General features: G+C 36.8%; 1 protein-coding gene across 3 annotated transcripts; it reads left to right on the forward strand.

Annotated features, from left to right (window-relative positions):
• Window positions 1-890: 890 nt before the first annotated feature.
• Window positions 891-8,710, forward strand: Pcdh20 (protocadherin 20). 3 transcript variants are annotated; one of them, XR_259336.2, is made up of 3 exons: window positions 891-1,196; window positions 2,249-5,275; window positions 8,583-8,710. XR_259336.2 is itself a non-coding variant. In XM_005374200.2 (2 exons), the coding sequence occupies exons 1-2, from the start codon at window positions 1,065-1,067 to the stop codon at window positions 4,973-4,975; spliced, it is 2,859 nt and encodes a 952-aa protein (XP_005374257.1). In that variant the 5' UTR covers window positions 891-1,064; the 3' UTR covers window positions 4,976-7,194. The 3 variants fall into 3 exon arrangements, 1 of the variants encoding a protein (XP_005374257.1); XR_259337.2 differs by having other exon boundaries at window positions 8,586-8,710; XM_005374200.2 differs by lacking the exon at window positions 8,583-8,710 and having other exon boundaries at window positions 2,249-7,194.
• The last annotated feature ends 15,927 nt before the right edge of the window (window positions 8,711-24,637 follow it).

Consider the following 24,637-nt stretch of genomic DNA (forward strand, 5'->3'; position numbering starts at 1 on the left):
ATAAATGAGCAAGCAAGCCTAGGGGTTAAGTGATTCCACGGTCACATGGCTATTTAGGATCAGAGCCAAGAAAGGGTGTCCAAGGATCTTGCATCACACTCTTCCAAGATTTCTTTTTAAAGGGTCACTTTCCCAGTAGGCATTCAGAGGAATGGGGTGTGGAGTGCAGAGAAGTAATCATTAGAAAAGCTACAATTTTTTACAGAAGCTTCAACCAGTGGCCTTGCTCCCTGAAATATCCCCATTAGAGAAAGATGTTGCTTGCAAGCAGAACCACCTAGGTTACCACAGCCCCTCCTCCGTTCTTTCTTTCATCCAGAAGAGCTGGACCTCTAAAATAAAACCACAAGGCAGGAAGACATACAGATACACTTGTGCCTACTTCTGCTAGGAAATTAGAAGCTCGGGCACCATCACTAAGGAAGATTCGAAGTCGAAGCTTGTGGAATCCGTCACTGAATTCATATGTTTGCAGGAAAGAAGTTGACAGTCCTCTCCCCTGAGAAAAGTGCATGTTCTTCCAGTGTGCAAGTGTGGCAGGATCCCAGTCTCTGGGAGGAATTGGCTGGCGGCAAGTAGGGCTTTAGGGGACTTGCGATTTCTGTGATACAGTCTCTCTCTCTCTCTCTCTCTCTCTCTCTCTCTCTCTCTCTCTCTCTCTCTCTCTCTCTCCTCTCTCATGCAGGCTAACTTATTTCTTTTAATTTTCCCTTTCTGCTCTCCTGTTAGCAACCTGTGGACTTGGGATCTGACTGGCGCAGCGGGGAGGGAGGCTGGTAAGCACGCACTCTGGTGCCGGATCCGGCGGCACCTCGTCGCAGTCTTCAGACGCAAGTCCCACATTCCGGCTCTTCTGGGGGGATCTGGACGTTCTCGCCCCTGAGGCTGGAAATTGCAAATCTGCTCTTGGGCCCTTCTCCTTCCTACCCCTCCCCCTTAATTCCGGCCCGTCGTGACAAGGCTGCCACTATTGGCTGAAGTTCCCCAGCGATTTGCATGAACGGAGAGGGAGTGTCTTGGGCCGCCCTCCCTTCAAGAGCGCGCTGACTGCGGCCACCCTGGGAATGCGCAGCCGAGGGAATGCGCGCAGCTCGCGGGCTCTGGCAGTGAGCTGGCGCCCGGAGACCTGGCACCCGCGCCTGGATATGGGGCGTCTACCTCGTCCCAGGAGCAGCACCAGCCACAGGAACCTGCCGGTAAGGGTTTAGCAACCCCGCGACCGAGACAAGTTGCAGTACTACGAAGGAGCTCCTACTCCTTGTTGGTTTCCCAAACCTTTTACCTTAATCCAAACTTCATGGGAAAGCCAGAGGGAGGGAGAAAGAGTTTGGGGAAATGTGTCTACATTTTAACAAGGAATAGCCAAGTCCTCGGGTCTGAAGTGAGTGGAAGTTTCTGAAGCAGAGATACAGTCAGATGAGGTGGAGGGAGTCAGGGTGCCCTCAATCCGCTTTAGGCACCGCGGTTTGGAGATTGTTTCCTGTTGCCTGCGTCTGGCTCTGCTTGTCCGCTGCAGTTGACAAACTGTTTTTGCATAATCATTTTCCGTGTTTAATCCTGGGGTGGAGGGGATTAGTGAAGGCTGGGTAAAAGATGGAGATCCGGATCTTTTATATTCGATTTTACATGTGTGGTAAAATGAAAATCACTCTTCCGACCTACAGCGTTGAGGGGGAGGGGGATGCCAGCTGGGGAGAGTGGCTATGTTTTCATTGTCATTATTATTATCCTTGTCGTTATCATTGTTATCTCTCTCCTTCGTTTGGCTGGTCTCATGGAAAGGAAAGGAACACAGTTAGTGTTAGGACCCTAACGATGGAATCTTTCCACTGAGAACGAAGTCGCCCGCCCCCCAGGCGCAGCACTATCTGCCCCTAGGCCCTCCCGGCTGGGGTGGTTGCCCTGTCGCGTGGCGCATCTCTAAGTGGAGTGCCCTCCGCTCTGGCGCGCGTTTCCAGGGGTGCTTTCTGGATTGGCTCCCAAAGGTTAGCTGGCAAGAGGGTGGTGATGGTGGAACTTGGGGGTTGCGGATAGAAAATGAACAGAGGAAAAAAAAAAAAAAAAGAAAAAGAAAAAAGAAAAAAGTTCTGCAGCCAGTGCTGCCCCGAGAAGCAAGTGTTTTCTTCACCCCTTTCTGAGGAGAGGTTTTTACTCCTGGAAACAGGGGTGAAGGCAGCACTGCCCCCGGGGGCACTGGCTTTTATTTCCGCGTGTGTGTAATGAACCCGCTCCCCTGCCTCTCCTCCAGCATGTGTTTCTGTTTGTCCTCTTCGTGGGACCCTTCCACTGCCTCGCGAGCTACAGCCGGGCCACGGAGCTTTTGTACAGCCTGAACGAGGGACTGCCCGCGGGGGTGCTGATCGGCAGCCTGGCCGAGGACCTGAGGCTGGTGCCGCGAGCCTCCGGCAGACAGAACCAGCAGGTGCAATCCCCAGAGCACGCTGGTACGGAGTGGGACCCGCCTCTGTCTTTCAGCCTGGCTTCTGGGAGACTGAGTGGCCAGTACGTGACCCTAGACAACCGTTCTGGGGAACTGCACACTTCTGCACGGGAGATAGACAGAGAAGCCCTGTGTCTTGAAGGGGGTGGAGGAGCTGCCTGGGGCAGCAGCGTTTCTATTTCCTCCTCTCCTTCCTCTGACTCTTGCCTTTTGCTTCTGGATGTGCTGGTACTGCCTCAGGAATATTTTAGGTTTGTGAAGGTGAAGATTGCCATCAGGGACATCAATGACAATGCTCCACAGTTCCCTGTTTCCCAGATCTCAGTCTGGGTCCCAGAAAATGCACCTGTGAACACCAGGATGGCCATAGAGCATCCTGCTGTGGACCCGGATGTAGGCACTAATGGAGTGCAGACCTATCGCCTACTGGACTACCAGGGCATGTTCACCTTGGACGTGGAGGAGAACGAGAATGGAGAGCGCACTCCCTACCTAATTGTCATGGGTGCTCTGGATAGGGAAACTCAAGACCAGTATGTCAGCATCATCATAGCGGAGGATGGTGGGTCTCCACCGCTGCTGGGCAGTGCCACCCTCACCATTGGCATAAGTGACATTAATGACAACTGTCCTCTTTTCACAGACTCACAAATCAACGTGACTGTATATGGGAACGCTACAGTGGGCACTCCAGTTGCAGCTGTCCGAGCTGTAGATAGAGACTTGGGAAGCAATGCTCTAATCACCTACACGTACAGCCAGAAAGTTCCACAAGCATCCAAGGATTTATTCCACCTGGATGAAACTACTGGAGTCATTAAGCTCTTCAATATAATTGGGGGAAATGTCCTACAAACACACAAGCTCACCATCCTTGCTAATGGACCAGGCTGCATCCCTGCGGTGATCACTGCTCTGGTGTCCATTATCAAAGTCATTTTCAGGCCCCCTGAAATTGTCCCACGTTATATAGCAAATGAGATAGATGGTGTTGTTTATTTGAAAGAACTGGAACCTGTTAACACTCCAATTGCGTTCTTTACCATAAGAGATCCAGAAGGCAAATACAAGGTTAACTGCTACCTGGATGGTGAAGGGCCATTTAGGTTATCACCCTACAAACCATACAGTAATGAATATCTGCTGGAGACCACAAAACCTATGGACTATGAGCTACAGCAGTTCTATGAAGTAGCTGTGGTAGCCTGGAACTCCGAGGGATTTCATGTCAAAAGAATCATTAAAGTGCAGCTTCTAGATGACAATGATAATGCTCCTGTTTTCCTTCAGCCCTTGATAGAGCTAAGTATTGAAGAAAACAATGCACCCAATGCCTTCTTGACTAAGCTATATGCTACAGATGCTGACAGTGGAGAGAGAGGCCAAGTTTCATATTTTCTGGGACCAGATGCTCCATCGTATTTTTCCTTAGACAGTGTCACCGGAATTCTGACAGTCTCTACTCAGCTGGATCGAGAGGAAAAAGAAAAGTACAGGTACACAGTGAGAGCTGTTGACTGTGGAAAGCCGCCCAGAGAATCAGTAGCCACTGTGGCTCTTACCGTGTTGGATAAAAATGACAACAGTCCTAGATTTATCAACAAGGACTTCAGCTTTTTTGTGCCAGAAAACTTCCCAGGATACGGGGAAATTGGTGTAATTAGTGTGACAGATGCTGACGCTGGACGCAATGGATGGGTTGCCCTCTCAGTGGTGAACCAGAGTGACATTTTTGTCATAGATACAGGAAAGGGCATGTTGAGAGCTAAAGTCTCCTTAGACAGGGAGCAGCAAAGCTCCTACACTTTGTGGGTTGAAGCAGTTGATGGGGGAGAGCCTCCTCTCTCCTCTTCCACAAAAATCACAATTCTTCTTCTTGATATCAATGACAACCCTCCTCTTGTTTTATTTCCTCAGTCTAATATGTCTTATCTTTTGGTACTGCCGTCTACTCTCCCTGGCTCCCCAGTCACAGAGGTTTATGCTGTTGATAAAGACACAGGAATGAATGCTGTTATAGCTTATAGCATTATAGGAAGAAGAGGTCCCAGGCCTGAGTCCTTTAGGATTGACCCTAAAACTGGTAACATCACTTTGGAAGAGGCATTGCTGCAGACAGATTATGGACTGCATCGATTGCTGGTGAAAGTGAGTGACCATGGTTACCCTGAGCCCCTCCATTCTACGGTCATGGTCAACCTGTTTGTCAATGACACAGTTAGTAATGAGAGCTATATTGAAAGTCTTCTAAGAAAAGAACCAGAAATTAATATAGAGGAGAAAGAACCACAAATCTCCATACAACCAACTCACAGGAAAGTAGAATCTGTGTCCTGTATGCCTACATTAGTAGCTCTGTCCATAATAAGCTTGGGTTCCATCACTCTAGTAACAGGGATGGGCATATACATCTGCTTAAGAAAAGGGAAAAAACATCACAGGGAAGATGAAAATTTGGAAGTGCAAATTCCACTAAAAGGAAAAATTGACTTGCATATGAGAGAGAGGAAACCAATGGATATTTCTAATATTTGATATATTAATGTGGATTAACACACAGAGATATTTCAGGTGACTTTGGATACTTTTCATCACAAACAAGAGTGTGCAGATCCAATGAAGGACAACTAATTTATAACTTGTACTATATTGTAAATAGCTGTTTATGAGTTTTTAAATTTAAATACAGAGGTTATAAAATGTGTACAGCATTTTTAAATGAAAATTAATACTAACAGATATAGAATTGTTATTTATAAAAAAAAAAAAAAAAGAGCTTGGACATGATGTACAGCTTTCATACACCAAGCAGATGATTGACAAAACCTGACTAAGGTAAGAAAATGGTACTTTTTTTTTCGGTCTAAAAGTTGTTTCCCCACAAGAGGGCATCAGCTGCTCCTTTGCAGGGAAATGTTTGAAGTATTGTACATGATAGTTGTACATGAAATTAATGAGAGTATATTTTAAATATATTGTTTTTAGCATTAAGAAAACATGAAATTAAATTGAATTTTGCCCTACTTCAATATATGATAAAACGCACTTGTCAACAGAATGTTTATTACCTCAAAGGTACATTATGTATAGTTTCAAAGAGAAGGCATTAAAAAGAAGTGCAATTCCTTTTTAGCAAGGATTAAAACATTGCCGTGTGTTACTAATTTAACCTGCTGAAGAGTATTTTATTTTCTGTGTACTCAAATTGCTTTCTGTTTACTTTACCATTGCACTTATTATGATTACAGGGGGAAATATATTATTCTTCCTTAAAGAAAATGTAACTAGAAATTGTGCCCAAGAAAAACAGCCAGAAGCAAATAAATGTTTCAATTTTTAGTTGCTTCATAGGTGTTCATGACATTTTAGTACTTTCACAATATGTCAGTACTATTTCGTGCTTGGGTTGAATATTAGATTTCTCTATTCTTAAACTCATCCATCATATAAGAAAAATTTAAAAATCACATTACAGTTGAATTATTCTAGAAGCTAGTGTATACTACTGGTTGTTTTAGTTGGACATTTTATATGAAAGTTATACTTCCTTTTTGTCATTGTTTAGGTTTCCTGGCTACCATTTTTGGATTCCTTTCTTTGGCTATGGCTTAAGTCCAAGAGTTTATTTGTAAGCCCAGCAGCAGATTCCTTTGATAATTTAGCTTTTATTGAATCTTTTGCAACAAAGAAAGCTGGCTCATCAGTGATTATCATTTTACTTTGTGTGAAATGGAAACTTTATTTTACATGAGAAGTATAGTAAAATTATCTGTATAAACAAGGAATGTAGTAGTTGAAACTGAATCATTTTACTTTTTGGCATCATGTGTCTGTACTGTACCAAAAGTGTTTGTATGTCTGCAAATTAAATGTATATATTTTCATAATTTTTTTCTTATTTTTACCATTTTATATTTGAACATGGGCTTATTCTTTCACTGAAGTGCCTATTATTGGCATCTGTTTGTTTTTAGGGTTAAATGTGGGCAAAACATAGCATTCTTAAATGCTGAAGTTTATATTAAACTAATTTATTACTCAACTAAAAAGTGGGTAAATTATGTATATAGGTAGTTATAAACATATTGGTAGAAATACTGAATGCCTATATCTTCAATATAAACTCATATGAAAATTTGCACTTATGCATGTGCATATAAATGTATATTAATTTATTATAGATTTAATATTGATTATAAACTTTCCTTTTACCACATATAACAAATTCCTTGCTGTGTTTTAATAGATGGAAAACATTTTTAAAGTAAAAATGCACTGCAAAAAAGAATTGAATGGAAATGTCCAAGATCACTTAATTCATTTTTCTTGTTTACTTCAGTATAAGAATTCAAATATAATAATACACATATGAGACAACACAATCTGTTACAAAAATAAACATTTTTATTGTAAATTCCTTTTATTAAAGAAGCACTTGAACTAAGAGACTAAGATAATTTAACCCCAAAAACTTTTTATTCGTAATTGATGTAAGCATTGAAGAAAACCATTCTTTTCCGCTCGTATTATAGTTCTATTTTTTTAAAGGAAGAAACAGCATAAGACACAAATAACACCATTTTTAAAAACCCTAAATACTCCATGTAATGACTTTTAGCTTCACTATAAATTTAAAGAAAAAAGTATTCTGTTCATTTCTAAATATGAAGAAAGTTCATGTATTTTGGGATTGGACTTCATCTCCAGCATGAGAAATATCTGTAACCTTAATAAAAAGTTGTATTTCTGAATAACTTCTTGTTACAGGATTTCCTTTACAAAAACATCTCATTCACATGAAAAACATTAATAACAGGGAAAGCTAAAGTAAATTAAGCTGAAAAATAAAAGCCCCTTTTTACTAACACCTTGTGCTAGAACAGTTGCCAAAATGTATGCTAATCATGTCAATGTTAGTTGAGCTGGCACAAAAATAAATGTTCCATTCATTAAAAATCCTACTATCCATTTAACAGTTTGAGATCCAGTGGGTTCTCCTTGCCCAATTAATGAAGAAGAGATTGCTCTGATCTTTGTACTGCCAAATACATCTTTATAACAGAAAAAATTGTTCTTTTAGTTTGAACTGGGAAATTGAAATCCAACATAGTAATTTCAGCTACAGAGGCAAAAGCAATTTACATATCAAACGTTATTTGACCCTTTAGAGTAGATTTACCCAATCTTTTAAAAAATCTTGCAGTTATGCTGTTATCAATAATGACAAAAAAAGGAAAGGAAAAAATATCAACACGTGTTTAAAACAGTTTTATAGTGTTAGGGTATTTAAAATAAATCCCAATACTTAGTGTTTTAGATGACTTTGTGCGCATTTTGTGAAAACACTAGGCATGATTAACTATGAAATAACATCACCGGAAGCAGTGTTAAGTGTAGTGTATGAAGGCATCTTGATTTTTTTTTTTTTTGTTTGTTTTTTGTTTTTCTCCGGTACCGGGAACCGAACTCACGACCTTGCGCTTGCCAGGCAGGCGCTTTGCCGCTGAGCTAAATCCCCAGCCCCAAGGCACCTTGATTGCAGGAAGGTCACTCAGAAGGGTGGTAATTTGTGCTTCCAGAAAATGTCTAAATTGGTAACTGTATAAGGAGGGATCAAGAAATCCTGTCCTCTGGAGATTCGGAGTCTCAGCTCTCCTCAGTTAGGTGAGAAGTCTGGGGTCCTGAGGTTTGGCAGACAATGGGTAACATAATACACACCAGGGCCACGTGCTGCTCTTATCACTGGACAGCCTCAGTTCATGGAGGCCAGAGACACAAACATCCAAGCATTTTCTTCTCTCTCAGCTAGATTTGCTCATGGCAAAATAGCAGCGTATTGTACAAAATGCCACACTGTTGACTTTTACGATCTCTGCCTTCACATGCAGAGTCAATGAATATTACTGAAAAGAAGGGAACTGACAGTCATGCATGTGGACTCATAACAGGAAAAAAAAATCAATTAAAACCATTCCTAATTACTGATGAAAAAGATCCACTATAAGGTTTTTATGATAAGATCATGTACATTTTTAAATGGATATATATATATGCATATATATACTCTACAAACATTTTCAAATGTTGCTTATTTATAATTGTTCTTCAAATATTAACAATTTTCTTTTCTTTAATAAATAAGCAGGTATACTGGCTCATAGCTGTAACCCCAGCACTGCGGGAAGCTGATACAGCAAGATCACTGCAAGTATAAGGCCAGACTGAGCAAGGCCCTGTCTTAAATAAATAAACAGACAAATAAACAGCAAACTAACTCTTAAATTGGGAATGACTTCTTTTAAGGGTATAAAACAAAATGAAGGAATTTTAAGATAACCCTCTTGTTTAGAAGAACATTGTGGTGATATGAAAAATTCATTCGTTCATTCCGTGCATATTTAGTACCCATAATTAACAGAGATTTAACTGAAAAGCAGAAAGCACCTCTTAATGAACTTGCATTATGGTATGGAAGTCCAGTAAGAAAACAAAATATCAAAATATTGCATGTGATAAATGCCTATTCCCTGGATGCCATGTAAACAATACTTAATGCAGTCTTAGAAAGCCAGAAAACATGCCATAATGGAAGTGATTTCTGTTTTGAGCCCTCCTCAGAGGAAGTGTTGTCCAAATTGAGTCTTAGAGAGGAAACATTGGCCAGGAGGAAACCATCAGAGAGGAAAGAATGATGTTTGAAGGAGAAATAGGGTCCATGGCACACATGTAGGAGTTAATATGTCATGCTTGAAGAACCACAAGTACTACAGTTCTTTGTGACTACAAGAATAAAAAGAACAAAATAGATTGTGAAAAGCAAAGTCAGATAGAGGAGGTAGAGATTTTAAAATGTTTTGATGAAGGAGTTTGTGCTCTCAAAGGCCATTTAATCAAGTCTGGAGTTTGTCTTGAGGAAGATTATAGATAATGGTTTATAGGTTTGATGTCAATTTAAGTGAAAGATAGGACTTTAAATCAGAGAATATTAGATACATTATAGCATAAAATAGGAGGTAAATAATGTACAGCTGGTAAAAGAACTTGAGATAATATAGAATTGATCTACATAGGACAATCAGATAGTATATAGCTTCTATAATTTGTTTTTGAGCCATTTTTATAAATTTGAAAAAATAAGGAACTGATTCAGTAAACATTAACACAGCAATAAAATAATTGGAGCAATAGCAACTTTATGTAGTGTTGCATTTTATAACACAGATAGAATTATAAAGATACTAATTTACCCAGTTTATTTCAGATTTATGATTGTCAATTCCATTCAATTTACCAAACATTAATGTGTATCCATGTGGTAGATATCCAATTATGAGGTTGACCTCTTCACAGATATTTTATACCAGGCATTTTAATTATTTTCCACAGCTGCACTAAATATATACACATACAGAAGAGTCAAGATGAAAGCTTAACAAAAAAGACAATAAAATGTCAGTGGACAATGTACAGTACAGATACAATTTCAGCTAATGTACAAATACCAAGAAAGAATGATAAGACTGTCACAAGTTGTTTTGAACAAGGTCTAGGAAATATGAACACAAGAAATAACAAATAATAGCTATGAAGTTATCAGACCTTGAGTTATAAAATCAGTTTGGAATGAAACAAATCACTGAATGTATCTCTTGTTTCAGTCTTGCTTAATATAAAAAATTAATAAAACAATATTCACTTAATAGAACTTAATATTCACTAAATTTTAAAATCCAGAATAAACAGAGTACATATAAAAACAGTATTGTGGACCATCCTATTTTCAAGAAATCTCCGCTTGCCCTTCTTTCCAATCAATTTTCTGTAGTTTGTGGAAATTATGAACATATTCTTCATCAATATATAACATTGAAATTAAATGGGTTGTAATTTATAAAAATTTCCACAAACATTTATTAATATTTTCATTGGAATTCAAAAGTGTGCTGTATTTCTACTAGTTTATTTATTTATTTATTTATTCTCTTATGATATTCATTCAAGTAATATTTTTACTATAGGTCAAAAGTCCACAAAATTAACATTTCAGTTAACATTTTAGTTAATTAGTTAATTAGTTGAAAGCCTATATGCTGAACAAAATATAACATATTTTTCCTCATTATGTGTTTCATAGGCACTTTCACTTTTTTCTTTTCCTTTTTTCACATGGTGATTTTGTACCTCCCTTTCCATTTGGAAATCGCAAAGGCAAGGATCATGATCTGAATTTTCAAACCATGGAATTTTATAGATAACTTAGTCCAATCTCATTTTAATAAAATTTTAATAAAATGATTAATCATTTAATAAAATGACTAGAATCTAACAAAATTATTAGAAGAAACTAATAAAATCTGGTAATAAAATAGAAGAAAAAAGCAGAAGAAAAATAAAAATACACGTGTCATTAGCTAATTTGGAATCATTACGTAGGAAATAAAAGTCAGTAAAACCTATAAATGTAAAAGCAAAAAGGCAAATAAGGCATATGAGTGGTAAGAAAAATGAAGGTAAAACCAGGATGAGAAATGTTCAGAGGTACTCAGTAACAGGAGTTCTCAATACCAAAATCACTTGGAAACATTACCTTATTCCTTACAATTTAGGGTGTAATTCTCTGAAGCTTCAAAAAGTAAAAACTATATACATTAACCAGTAATTTATTAAATATGTTTAATTTAGCCTATGCTCATTAAAAGCAAGTCATTATGTTAGCTACAGGCCCAAGTTTCCCTACATTCTCAAAAGAATTAGTCTCCAGTTTGAAAGAACCAATGAAAATTGTCACATCTAATGTGGAATTTTTTAGGTAATGTCTTTCCATGTGGTTAGGTTTGTGCTGAACTCACTATGTAGCTCAGGCTAACCTCAACCATGTAACCATCTCCTGCCTCAGCCTCCTTAGTTGTGGAATTACAAGTGGATGACATCATGCCAGGCTATAAGGTGGAATATTTCTCACCTGATATTTCTTCTCCACTTGAAACTCTACATGAACACTTTTACTGGAGAAAGACCAGGATGATTGTGACAGATAAAAGTGCTATCTATTTATATGTACTACAGGGAAACCAGTTTTAATCTCCTTACTATTTGGAGATTAAAATTGTTAGGGGAATATATTCTTTACAATATATGTGAAAGGACAAATTTGAAGACTCTTATACATGTATATATTCTCCTCATTGAGAAAATTAGAATTTCCTGTAGCTCCCAAGCCCAACATTTCTTAAACTATATCTGTCTGACTATCTATCTATCTATCTATCTATATCATCTATCTATCTATCCACCCATGTAATGAGCACTGTGAAGGAGCTACTCCTCTCAAATGCATCACAAATTTATATTTCTTTTAAAGTATAATGCTTGTATTTATTGATTATACATATATAAAAATAGCACTTCCACTATATAGTGGATTCCTTGGGAAAATTTTGTTTTTGTTTGCATTTGGTAATAAACATGACCATGGAGCCTTTTCCCACACAAACACGAAAATGGCCATTTATCTCTGAATTTTGAAACAATTAAATTCATGAACTGAAATATCACTCTATTTAAAAAATTATGCCTATTTTTATTATGCAAATATACATTCATTATGCCATTTTAAATTTAGTTTTTTCTTAATATGCTTTCTTGGCAGTGTGAGGTTTGGATTTAATCACTTTGGGAATTGTTATGTAATGCTTTCAAATAATTCTATTACTTTTTTTCAATGTTATATCTGATGAAATGTATTAGGAAAAGAAATTTTAATATTAACATATTAAAATATTGCACATGTATTCATTATGAAGAAAAAAAATACTCCCAAAAGGTAACTACAGATAATTCACAAGAAAAATGTTTTTAAAGGTAGAGTAAAATACTCAAGGTTGAAAAGTAATATTTTAAACATTTTAAAAGTAAGTGCAATTATTCTAAGGATACCCTGCCCCACCTCCAAAAAACATTACTCGGGAATTTTCCTTGCCTACACAAAAGCTCTACTAAATTGGGACACAAGTTTCCACCCCAAATTTGTAGTTAAAGTAGAGAATCCTAAACATTTTAAAATGGACATTATTGTGTACAGTGCTAACTATAAAATAGATGCTAAAAAATCAGTGTTGTATTATGTTGAAGTAGTTCACATATGATTTTTTAATCATGTTTTCAACAGTACAATGTTCCATTTGCAAGGAGAATTTCCTTGTATTTAACTTCTTTTTAGTTTATCCTTAAAATACTTATAATGAATGATGCCAGCATTCAAATTTAGCAAAGCCAGCTACCCCAAATATGTTTAATATTTCAAACCAGTCCTTCAAAAGATCACTTTCTCCCAAAAAGTTAGAACATACCCAGACTCTTCTGCTTTATACATACGGGTAGTACACAAAAGTACAGCTTTGCATGAAGAATAGCTGAGCACATGTCGGCCTATAAGATTCTTTCAAATAAGAGATATAACAAAACCTCCTGAAGTCAATTAATTACTTTATGTTTGACTCGGGATACAAAGTTTGAAGTGCCAGGATGTATCAGAATTTCCAACTAAAGAATTTTGAAGAAAATTACTAAGTGGAACTGGAGAAGATTTTTCAAAGACTTTAGGAATGACAGCACATAATGAAAAGAAAGGTAAAATGCCTGAAAATGTACAAAAGTCTGTCTCATGGAATGAGCAGGAATTCTAAGATATGAATGCTTCCTTCACTTTTCCCTCCTTTGACAATAATCAGTTATCATGCTGTTGGCCTTTCATTGGGTAAACTCAATATCCTCAGAAATCATTTATCAGCTTAACTAGAAGGCACAGTATTCCCCCAAAGATATCCATGCTTTAATCCGTGCAACCTGTGATTATGTTAAACTACATGCAAAAGGGAAATTAATTACATTTACTTTGCAAATGTAATCAGCACATGGATCTTAAACTAGGGCGATCATCCAGGTTCAGGGAGTGATGAAAGTCTCCCAGCACAGTTAGTGATCTGACTGAGCTTGGAATGGATTCATCCACAGAGGCAAAGATAAAGTCAAATGAAATAAGAAAAGGAAAGGAAAGAAAGGAAACCAAAAACACAGCCCCTGCTGACACCTTAACTTCCGCAGTACAGAAATCTAAGCAGAGAACAGGGTGAGTCACTCTAACCAAACTTGCTCTGGAAGATCGTTAGCTACTAAGTGGATATTATTTTAAGTTGCTAAATTTGTGGTGATGTGTAAGCAGCAGTAATAGAAATTATCACATTACTCTGTGTAATACATTAGGTATCATGAAAGTCCAAGCTTAACTGACTCATTATAATAAAGCATTATTTTATTTGATTGAATTTTACCATACATATTTTAATGTTTCATTTCAAAACAAGGATGTAAGACACATACCCAATTACTCACTAAGTAAAGGAAAAAAATACAGATCTTAGATTAAATATAAATGAAACCAAGTATTATGAGCCTACTATGTTCCAGGCACTGCCACACTGCCTGTTCAATTCCACATTCATTTTGTGTATACTAACAAAGTCATATAAATGAACAGAAAACAAGAAGTGTTTTTCTTTCTATAAAAGACTTTATAAGTTAACTAGAGCTGGAATGAATAGCACTGAATGTTAAATTCATCTCAGGTCCACTTTAGAATAAGATGAAGTGAATGACCAGTATTTGTAAGTGAGACAATTTAGGTGGATGTGTTGTGATTGCCTATATCAGAGGCTGCTGGGATATATATAAAAAAAAAAGATAAATATCAAATTGAATCTTTTTTATGTTATTGCACACAATACAGACCTTCTAATGGATCACTTTCCTTAATCAATGGACCATTTGAAGTGACTTGCAATCTCTATATCTGAAAACTAACACTTTGGGGAAGCAAAAAAAAATTCTGTTCTACTCTCTACCAACTCAACTTCAATTCAAAACCTGCCTCACTCTCTACAACAAATTCACAGAAGATGAAATTCACTGCAATACTGATTCAGTACGCACTGGCTTTTGACTACCTCTTATTGCTGCCATGACCAATATACAATACATAGGACTATATTATAGAATACATTTTTAATAGTACGATATCACCTTGCAAGTGCTGTCCAGTGTTTTGGGGTCATATCACAATTCATATGTGAATTGCTAAAATTCTGTTTTACTTTTCTTCATTTGCAGAAAGGTTTCTTTCTTAAACGTGTATTTTATTTCATTGTATATGTCAGTTATTTTTGATGATTATAAATCTTTGTCCTAAATTCTAAAGTAAGGAAAAAATTAAGGACATTGATTCAAACAAATTCAAAGTCCAATTTATGTTTATTTAGTTAGTCAGTTACTTACTTACTTACTTATTTATTTATTTATTTATTTTTGGTACCGGGAATCAAATTGAGGCAGGCGCTGTGCTGCTGAGTTATATATCCCTGGATAAAGTCCAACTTAAAGGAAAATATATATCAAGAAGAAAAATTTCACAGAAGTAATGAAGACAGAATTAAAATGGAGAAAGGGAAGTCTTATGTGATAGTTTAGATCATATTTTAGAAATAATTTTGTGGGGCCAGGGATATAGCTCAGGGCCATAAGCTCCTGCCTGATAAGAAGCAAGGTTCTGAGTTCTATTGCTGGTACCAAAAAAAAAGAAATTGAGACAATCACTTGTGGAGGTAGATATTGCATTCCTAAGCATCTTCAACACACACACACACAGACACACACACAGACACACACACAGACACACACACACACACACACACACACATACATTCTTTTCTCTCATCAGTTGTTTAATCACCCACTAGGCAGAAGAATAACCTGTACTCAGCATACTCACTTATAAAATACATTTGGAACATAAGGCAGCTACAAGACTAGGGTTCCACAAAGAGATGATACTTGGGTATTTCTTCTGTTCTCAGAGGTTTAATCATGGATTAACTATGACCAAATACATGATGCTGGTGTTTCCTGAAGAACATGGAAGGACACCAATATATCCCCAGGTATATCTCCCAGAAGTCAGGCTTGCATTGGAATGACAAGCGTCATAGTTTAGTTAGGCTACTATAATAAAATATCATAAACTAGACAATTGAGAAAAAAATGTCTAAGAAAAAGCCTGGAGAGTATAAAATGAAGATGCTAACGGATTCTCTGTCTGTTGAAAGCCTGCTTTCCAATATGGAAACTTCACTGTGTTTGCACAGGTTAGAAAAACAATGATGTCATTTGTGTTGGCTCTGCCACATGGACCAAATTACTTCCCAGAAGGCCCCAGCCCTCATATGTTAAGGGTTTCAAAGAATGATTTTGGAGGCAGATACAAACACTTGAATCATGGCAGAGATTATTTTCAAATATCTAAGAAAGCTAAAACATTGGAAATCCTCTGCTGTAAGCCTTCCTTGGCCCTGGAGCACTGAGAAGTTTTCATATCCTGAAGGGGGTTACAGATAACTACTGCTCAGAGGAGATTGTATCTTTCACAGTATCAACAAGCTGAAGAGTGTTGTTTAGGGGGTTTCTGCCCAATGTGTTCTGTGCACATTGGTAGCAGCAACATCACCTGAAAGATGCTTACACTTGAAGAATCTAGGACCAACCCCAGATATATTAAACCAGAATCACCATTTAGTAAGACCTCAAGGTGATTTGCACATGCATTATATTTTAATAGAATTGTGTTTGAACACTGACTGTCAAGTTTGTCTGTAGGTTAAAGTGACCTATGGAGTTGAAAACCAAACCAAACAAACAAGCAAAAACAGTAGATGACTGGGACTCTCCCCAAGACTTTCTAATTAATTGGTATTGAGAATGAAAAGGAAATCAGAATTTTAAAATTTCTCGAAGTGATTCAACCATGCAGCAGTTTGAGAATGACCAGTTTAGAGTCCTACTATTCTGTAATTGGACACCTCTATTTGATACTCTAGCACACAGCCAACTTGGCATGCACTTCCATCCTGCTATAAAATATGACATCTTTAAAATATGATCTAAGGATTGAACAAATAAATAACAAATAAATAATCTAAATTGAACAAATAAAAATGTCCATTGTTATAAAAACTGTCTCACCATCTCCAAAAGCAGAAAAAATAACCAGAGTTGTTATTAGTAGTTACCAGCATGCTTGCTCTTACCTTCTGATTATTTTAGTCTAGGGAAGTCACTGAAATATAATACTGAAAACACAGTAACTCTGCCGTCATTATTTTCCTCACCTTCTTCTGTCTCCAATTCTTTCTCTCTTCCTTACCCCTCTTCTCTACCTTCTTCTCCTATAATTTCCAAATGTAGAATATCTGGCAAATAAAAGGTGTACCACAAAAATATATGTTGAATGTATGAATTCCTGGTAGTCTTAACAGATGAAGTGGAATAGTTTTGTACTTTATGTGGAGCCTATTGTGTCTTGGCATGTACAGCATCGAATTTCGGTGTTGCTCGGAGGAGGGCCTGCAATGAGAATTGGTCCATCTGCCCTATCATTTACATATCCTTAATGTTCCCATGGAGAAGGTACAAGTGAGAGAGTAGATATCAGAAGTTTCATGTATGGCTACTGGAGGACATGATATAGATATTTAAGAGGCTTTCATTTTAAAAAACTATAAATTGTGTATCAACTGCCAGTGTCATATGTGTCTACTAAGGAGGAAGAATATAAAATATAGAACGGAGATATATTTTTAAAAGCTATAGAAGAACACATTCAAGGCATAAAAATCTAAAGCAAACAAATAATAGAGTTACTACCAATTGGAATTTTGTTTGTTTGTTTTCCAGTACCGGGAATCAAACTCATGACCTCGCGCTTGCCAGGCAGGCGCTGTGCCACTGAGCTAAATCCCCACCCCCAACCAATTGGAATTGTTAGGAATGACAATTGTTTTGATAACAGTCCTACCACTTCTCCACTCATTTTACATGATTGAGAAGAAATAGAACATTGTCTAACTTGATGAAAAAATAAGGAAAGACTGGAATTATCCAACAGGGTAATAAAAGTACATGTTCATATTCTAAACATTCCAATGACCGGTATTAAAATTTTGAGAGACTTCATAAATATCCGAGTCACATTTCTCCCAAAAGTCCAGGGAGGATGACACTGGGGATATACTTAAGAGCATAGATAATCCATGTAATGTAGCCAGCACTACACCTCATCTGAGGTAGGCAACTGTTGAAACTTCTCACTTCCCCTTTTGCCTATCGCACTCTATTTAAAGCCACAATAAGAGCATTAAGAGCATAGAAATTTCCATTGTCAATTTTTGCAGACTTGGACCACAACATTGTTGAATGGACAAATAGTAAAGGTAGTGGGTATTATTTTGGATTTTGCTTGCTTTGAGTGGGGCTGTAAACATGCCAAGATGTAAAAATTGATTCACAAACCCATTAAAAGCTATCATTAATCACAAAGTATATAGAATGCACATAGCTGCTTTAAAAATGTGCAAATAGAACTCTTCTTTGGAGCTGAAAGTTTAGTTAAGGACACTGCAAATAAAGCTACAATTTAGTGGGATGAATGTCTTAATCTGAGACGAATAAAGCCAAAAGAACCAGTTCAAGCATGTGGTTTAATATTTTGTGTGCAGCTGGTTTCAATTTCAAAATTATTAGTAATCTCAAAGCTGAGTACATTTCAGTGAGTGTCCACATACATTGTTACAGCAGAATGGGCAGGACAGCAAACTGAAAGGTCTGGATGACTGAGGCATCATCTGTTCCTTATTTTACAGACTTTCTCTCTCTTTTCTTTGCCTCCTGTTCTCTAATTACATCCAAATGGTTCTCTCATTTGTTTTTGTGGCCATTCCATCTGGGACCGGCTGCCAGTAAAATACAATGTGTGCCATCTTCATTTTGGTTCTTTTTTCATCAGCACTGTCAACCTATTGTGCTTTGTAAAACTGTAGGACTTCTCCGTTCTCTCACACCTGCGATACTGCTTCAGGTAGCTACAATGATACATACTATGATTAGAAATTAAGCCCCAAGATACTAATCAGGCTTAAACAACCGGCTCTGCCACTCTTTACTAACCCAAAGTTACCTAAACACAGAAGGTAAATATAGATCTTACTTTGTCAACATGTACACAAAGAAATTCTCTTCCAGTATAATTTTATTATCACCTTGGCAATTATAAGCATAAATAATTTCAGAGTCCCTTACACTGAAAGATTTTTTAAAAATAGAGTAAATTAAAAGGTAAAACCTGGTAAAATTTTTCTCAAGGGTTACTCACCAATATGTTCCCATTTTTAAATAGATATTATTTTTTCCTTTTTTACTTTATTTCTAAAAATTATCACCAAAGTTTAAAATTGCAATGTAAGCAGATGTCTTTTGTTTTGTGTATGCACAAGCATTGCATGGCAGTGATTGACAGTAATGAGGAAAAAAGACTTACACTTTCACTCATATCATTGGTTAAATAAATTATTTCATAAAAACAATAAAACATAGAGAACCTCCTCTTCATTTATCAAAATATGTGCAACTTATCTAAATCTCCAGTCCTGTAATTACTAGAATTATTTTAGTTTTCTCATGTTATTACATATTCAGCAAGTTCTCCTCATTCATCTAGATCACAGTTGCTTAACTTGGTGGGTATGTTGCTGATTTATGTAGAAAACAGAAAATAAGATGAGACAGACAATGGGAAGTATGTTCTCAATAATTTTTCTTTCCATGCAAAGAAGATTGGTCATAAGATCTATAAACATTTTGTGATCTGGTAATATAATTTTAGCCCAGCACCTCAGGTGACTAACAGTATCTGGTAAGAGCCTGCCTGTTTATCAGGCTACCATGGAAGAAAAAGAGAAAAGCAAAAAAGGGAGCAGAAGAAGGACAGAAGAGAAAGAAAATAAGAAAGGGGAGGGAAGCAATCAGAACTGGTGCCATCTTTTAAAACACCAGATCCATCTGGGCTTGAAACCTGCCACTCTGTTACTTTCACTCAATGAATAATAAATTATCCCTACTGATTTTATTTCTCCAAGCTATTTTGAATTGTCTCCCCAGTAATTACAATCTTGAAAGTTTTGTCTAGTACTTCACTTGGACTGGTATTAGTTCTGCAAACACACCCTCCACATCTCAGTGTTTGGTGCATGCAGACTCTTTTCCTTAGACACCCTTTGCTCCTTTATCTGGAAAGCATCTACAATCCATCATCTTAAATCAAGTGGCACCTCCTTTAGAAAAATGTCCTGGAGAACTTATTTCCTTCTTCAGTAAGTTCATTTTACATGTTCATTTACCACAGCAATTAACTGAAAATTATTATAGATTATAACTGTTCTGCAGATTTTTATCACAAAAAGTAAGTCCTTCAATGGAAAAAATAGTTATGAAGGGAAAGAGAAACATTTGAAATTGTTTTCAAATCAGATCAAAGATACACCAGATATGTCTTTCACTTAGGGTTTGGCTTTTTAAGCTAATGAAGTTAGTGCTTAATAACAGGTGATGTTTTACTCTTTCACTATTTCCCTCTATGCTTTTGCTTGAGTTAATATATATTACTTAGGAAAAATCACACATCTCTAAGATAGTTCCTCAGATGATTTTACTTGGATATTAACTTACTTTTACTTACTTGGATATTAACCAGGCAAATTTCTCTCATTAACTTTCCCTATTCCCTAGAAATTTCTGTATTATCTTATATTATTAATGAGTTCAGGCGTTACAGCCTCTGCTCTCACTACTAGCCATGGACCTTAAATAAGAATAAATTATAAATATCCATAGACTAATGAATACCAGAATATAGCTATAATTTAGTAAAGGATCTGAGTCAGAGGTCTTCTATGTAAGGGCAACATTTATTAACTATGACTTTGTGGTTTTGAGCAAATTGGGTTTCAAAATATCAGTTTCCTGTTCAAAAAAAAAAAGGATACTGCTATAAGGCTGAAAAGTAATACGAAAAGAAAATAAAGTAAGTGAAAATCATGTGTATATTCTAAAGTGCCTGACTATCATAGCAGCAAAGAGGTCACTGTGGCCTGGACAGGAAGCAATTCATTGGAGTGGTAAGAGTGAGGCAAAATGTTGTGAAATTTGGAATTCATAGATGTGAATAACAGCATGCGACTCCTTCCAGAAATGTGTCTCTGGCAAACAGGAAGGACATAAGGCATAGCTGGAAGGAGATGTATGGTTGTCTCTTGCTAAAAAATAAAAAAAGTTGGAGGGCATAAAATCAATAAGGAGAAAGGATAGAAGAAAGAAAACAGAGAACAATAAACTGCTGTTGTCTAAGACAGTTCATATTACTCAAAGAAAAGGTAAACGTAGCAACTGTAGACAGGATAAAAGATGTCTCATTAAGAGAGAGAAGCCAAAGATGGGAGCACATAAAATTACAGCGTTGTTAAAGAAAGTTAAGGAAGTAAATACCTATTTTCTCTGCGAAGTAGGAATATGAAATCATCTGCTAAAATAAGGGGAGAGGAAGAGTTCAGGAATTTCAGGACAATGAGGGATATTCAAAATAAGTGCTTTAAAGTAAAGGGGAAGAAAACAGTTATAAAGAAAACCAGTGAATGTCTTGACTATGAGTTAGCATTATTTTGTAATCATTAACAGTAGAGGTACATGTTCAAAAGTGGAAATGAGACATTTGAACACTAACTAAAGTAGACTTCTTTTAGACAGGAATGCTGCACAAGACAAAGAATAGGAAGGCACTAAGAAGTGGGCATTTGAATTGGATGAAATATTAAAACTTTAAGAGATCAAGAACAAAAAACTTCTCATGAGATATCTGTTATGAAACAACAAGAGAATTTTGAAGATTATAAGTATATTTTAAGAGATGGATTATTTTTTCTTTAAATTAAAAGAATAATGGAATGTTGTGGTCAGACAATACAGTTCACGTTTTAAGAGTAGAACAGTTCTGATTGACCCTATTTCACTAAGTGTTGCCACTGGGAGGTGAATTTATAAAGTGGAAGTGAGATGATCAGCAGAGATACTATAATGAATCCCTTGAGTACTGGCTGGATTGTCTAGTAGAGGGTAAGTATCCCATAAGGGTGGCAAAAATTAAAAAGAAAAGGAAGAATCTGAAGACTGTCATTACTTCAGCAAATGAGCTGGGATGCTGATCAACTTTGAGACTGAGAGTGACAAAGATTATAACAGAATATAAATGTTTCATTCTAAAACATAACTTGAGGGCTGGGGATTTAGCTCAGCAGCAAAAGCGCCTGCCTGGCAAGCGCAAGGTCATGAGTTCGGTTCCCAATACCGGAGAAAAACCAAAAAAGAAAAAAAACAAAACAAAAAAATAAAACATAACTTGAGGTTGAAAGAATAAAACTTTGGGGTTCGTTTTTAGCTTGTTTATTTTTGTTTTTCTCTTTCTCTTCCTTTACATCTCTTCACAGGGCTAACTTAACTGTTTCCCAATGAAAAATCATGTTGGTTTTTCATGGGTTCTTCACCTGTACGAACAATCTGCCTAGTCATCATGTTAGCAAAACCAACATGGCACCCTCCATTGAGACCATGTGGCAGGCCCCACCTTTCTGATCAAGGTACTTCCTTCCTCTGCAACATCCTGTTTCCCACCTCCCAGCACAAACAGCACTATCACTTACTACCCTATCACTCCAGATGGTCCAATCACTAACCACTATATCACCCCAAGTTATCAGATCATTACCTACCATGTTGCTCCAATGACTATCTGCCATGTCACTCGGACCAAACCTCCAAATCCACCCCCAACCTAATTCTATATAGCTACTGCTCCTTTGGCTGGGCCCCCAGAAGCTCCACCTCCATCCTTTCTTCTGTGGTCTTCTCCATGACCACAATAAAGGTATTTTTTACTTTGCTCTATTTTTATCTGAGCCAAAAAAACCTAACAGTCTCATGAATAATATGATGAACCTTAAATTAACATTCTTAAAAATAATTTAACAATAAAAAACAACTTTTGCTAACTCTAAATTTAAAATCATTGTCCTTTTTATTAATCCTCTTCACTCTGAATTCTTCCATAACCTTAAACTGAGTGGGTATTTAAAGTTATGTAACTGGCTTTATATAGTTTGAAAATTTTCATCTTGGCTGTCTAGCTTGAAAAATGGTATCAATTATGTCTTGTTATATCTGTGTCCAGTTTAAAATTCTGATATGAATGCCCTGAATCTTTAAGCAGCAAGAGCTTCTGTAAGAGGTTAGAAAGATAATAGCTGAACCCTATCACATCACGAGGTGAAAGGCACACTGCTTGACCCTGAACCACATGAGGTACAGGAAAATATAGAATTAAGTGAGCTTCAGGGCTGTAGGGCCCTAGGGGCAAAGCCTTGTTTCTACTTAGCTTAGAAAATAAAAGAAAAAGCTGGGGAAGTGTATGAGAATTTTAACTGCTGGCAGAATAATAATCTGGTATATTATTTTTAAAATCTGTTTCTCTGATTCCCCCTGTGGTCATTGAAACTCAGGGCACAGGATGCAGGACCACCACTTACAAGAGAAATTAAAGACAAATTAAAGACAAAGACACCACGTTTTTTATTTCTAGAAGTCAAATTCTGGGGACAGAGAGAGGGAGAGAGAGAGAGGAAGATGCTTTGGAAAGAAAATCTGATGTATCAAAAATAATTTATGTACATGATTGGATTGTTATAAGTTTGATGTTTTCACCGTCCCAAACGAGACTCCTTTGAGTTAAGACTCCAAGAGTAAAGACAGCTTACACTCAACACCTGAATTCAGTTGAGACAGAAACACAAAAACTGATGTTCAAGGGTATAAATATTTTATGAAGATAAAGGAATTTCATGTTGAATTGTGATTCCTGGAGACCACTGACAATATCTGAGTTTGCAGAGTAGAGAGGTAGCTGAGAACAGTTATCTCCAGAAGATGCTGTGCAGTAGATAAGTGAGAAACACGCTGAAGCTGCCAAAGCCCTCACCCGACAGAACCTGAATCACTTCTGCTGGAGGTCTCTTGAGAGTGTAGCTCACATATTGGTAGGACATCGGCACCCATAGGCGAAATAAAAGAGTACCGCATATTTTTAATTCCATTCATCTTGTCTTTCTTGTGTTCATGCTTAGGACTTCAGATGCATTTTATATTCTAAAAGTTCTACAGATTCCTATATAACAATGTCTCTCCAGCAACAAGTGTGCTGGGAGGAATTTATAATTTAATTAAATTCGTTATGGAAGGGCAAGGAGAAAACACGAAAGTACATTAAATCTTAATATAATTGAATTGTAAGCCCATAATAAAATAATAAATTTGACTGAATTTGCTTTGAATTGGTAAAGTTCATGCTTCCTTGCAAGGTGCAATGAAGGTTAAAATAAAAGTTGAACGGAATAATAGGACAGCATAGTTGTAGTTATGGACATTGTGGAACGTGAATAATCACTAATAACTAATAATAGAATTAAAATTTGGCCAAACAAGCCAAAAAGGGGTGAGATAAGAAAGTGGAATAATGTTTCAACCAAAAGGGCAATATGGGGAGGAGAGATTGATCAAAGAGGCAGATGACGTTAGTGCAGGCCAAGAAAATGCAGAATGGTGGAATGATGGTTAAACAGAGTAACTTTTGTTTTTTTTGTTACCAAGAATCTAACTCAGGGCCTTGTGCTTGCCAGGCAGGTGCTGTGATGCTGTTATATCCCTGGCCCACAGAGTAACTTTGTCTGGTTCTCATAGTGGGGAAGAGGTAGGGATGAGGAATGAGACAATCAGGACACTTATGGTTTGCCTGCAGATTAAGCTGTACAAGGGAATGAAACTTGTGGCTATTACTCTTGTCTCTCTGAAAGATATTATGTCTTGACCGCATTGAACAGTTTAAAGAAAAAGGTAGACTCAAGAGCATATCTGCTTAATTGTAAATTTTAATGGCAGATCCATGGTTTGGTCATATTTCATCAAATCTAGGATGCAAAATACTGCATATGGACCATCTCTGAATAAAGGTGAGTTCTTTCATATGGAATTGACCATTTCTTTTATTTTAGTAGTACATTATATAATCAATGACATAAACATTTAATTACAATAAAACAATCTCATTGAAAAAAGTGCAAGTGTTACAGAGCTTATTTCTATGCCAATGCAAAATTAATAATTTTTGATTTTGTGTATAAATCATCAAGTATAGGAGACACAATTGAACATAACATG

The sequence above is a fragment of the Chinchilla lanigera genome, unplaced genomic scaffold (genome assembly GCF_000276665.1).
Source record: "Chinchilla lanigera isolate Chin_1 unplaced genomic scaffold, ChiLan1.0 scaffold00003, whole genome shotgun sequence".
NCBI classification, from domain to species: Eukaryota; Metazoa; Chordata; class Mammalia; order Rodentia; family Chinchillidae; genus Chinchilla; species Chinchilla lanigera.

What these genes read in the sequence shown, in the direction of transcription:
- Pcdh20 (XM_005374200.2), top strand. Translation starts at nt 1,065, where the DNA reads ATGCGCAGCCGAGGGAATGCGCGCAGCTCGCGGGCTCTGGCAGTGAGC. An exon ending in CCAGCCACAGGAACCTGCCG is followed by an intron (nt 1,197 to 2,248) that starts GTAAGGGTTTAG and finishes CCTCTCCTCCAG; the next exon opens with CATGTGTTTCTGTTTGTCCT.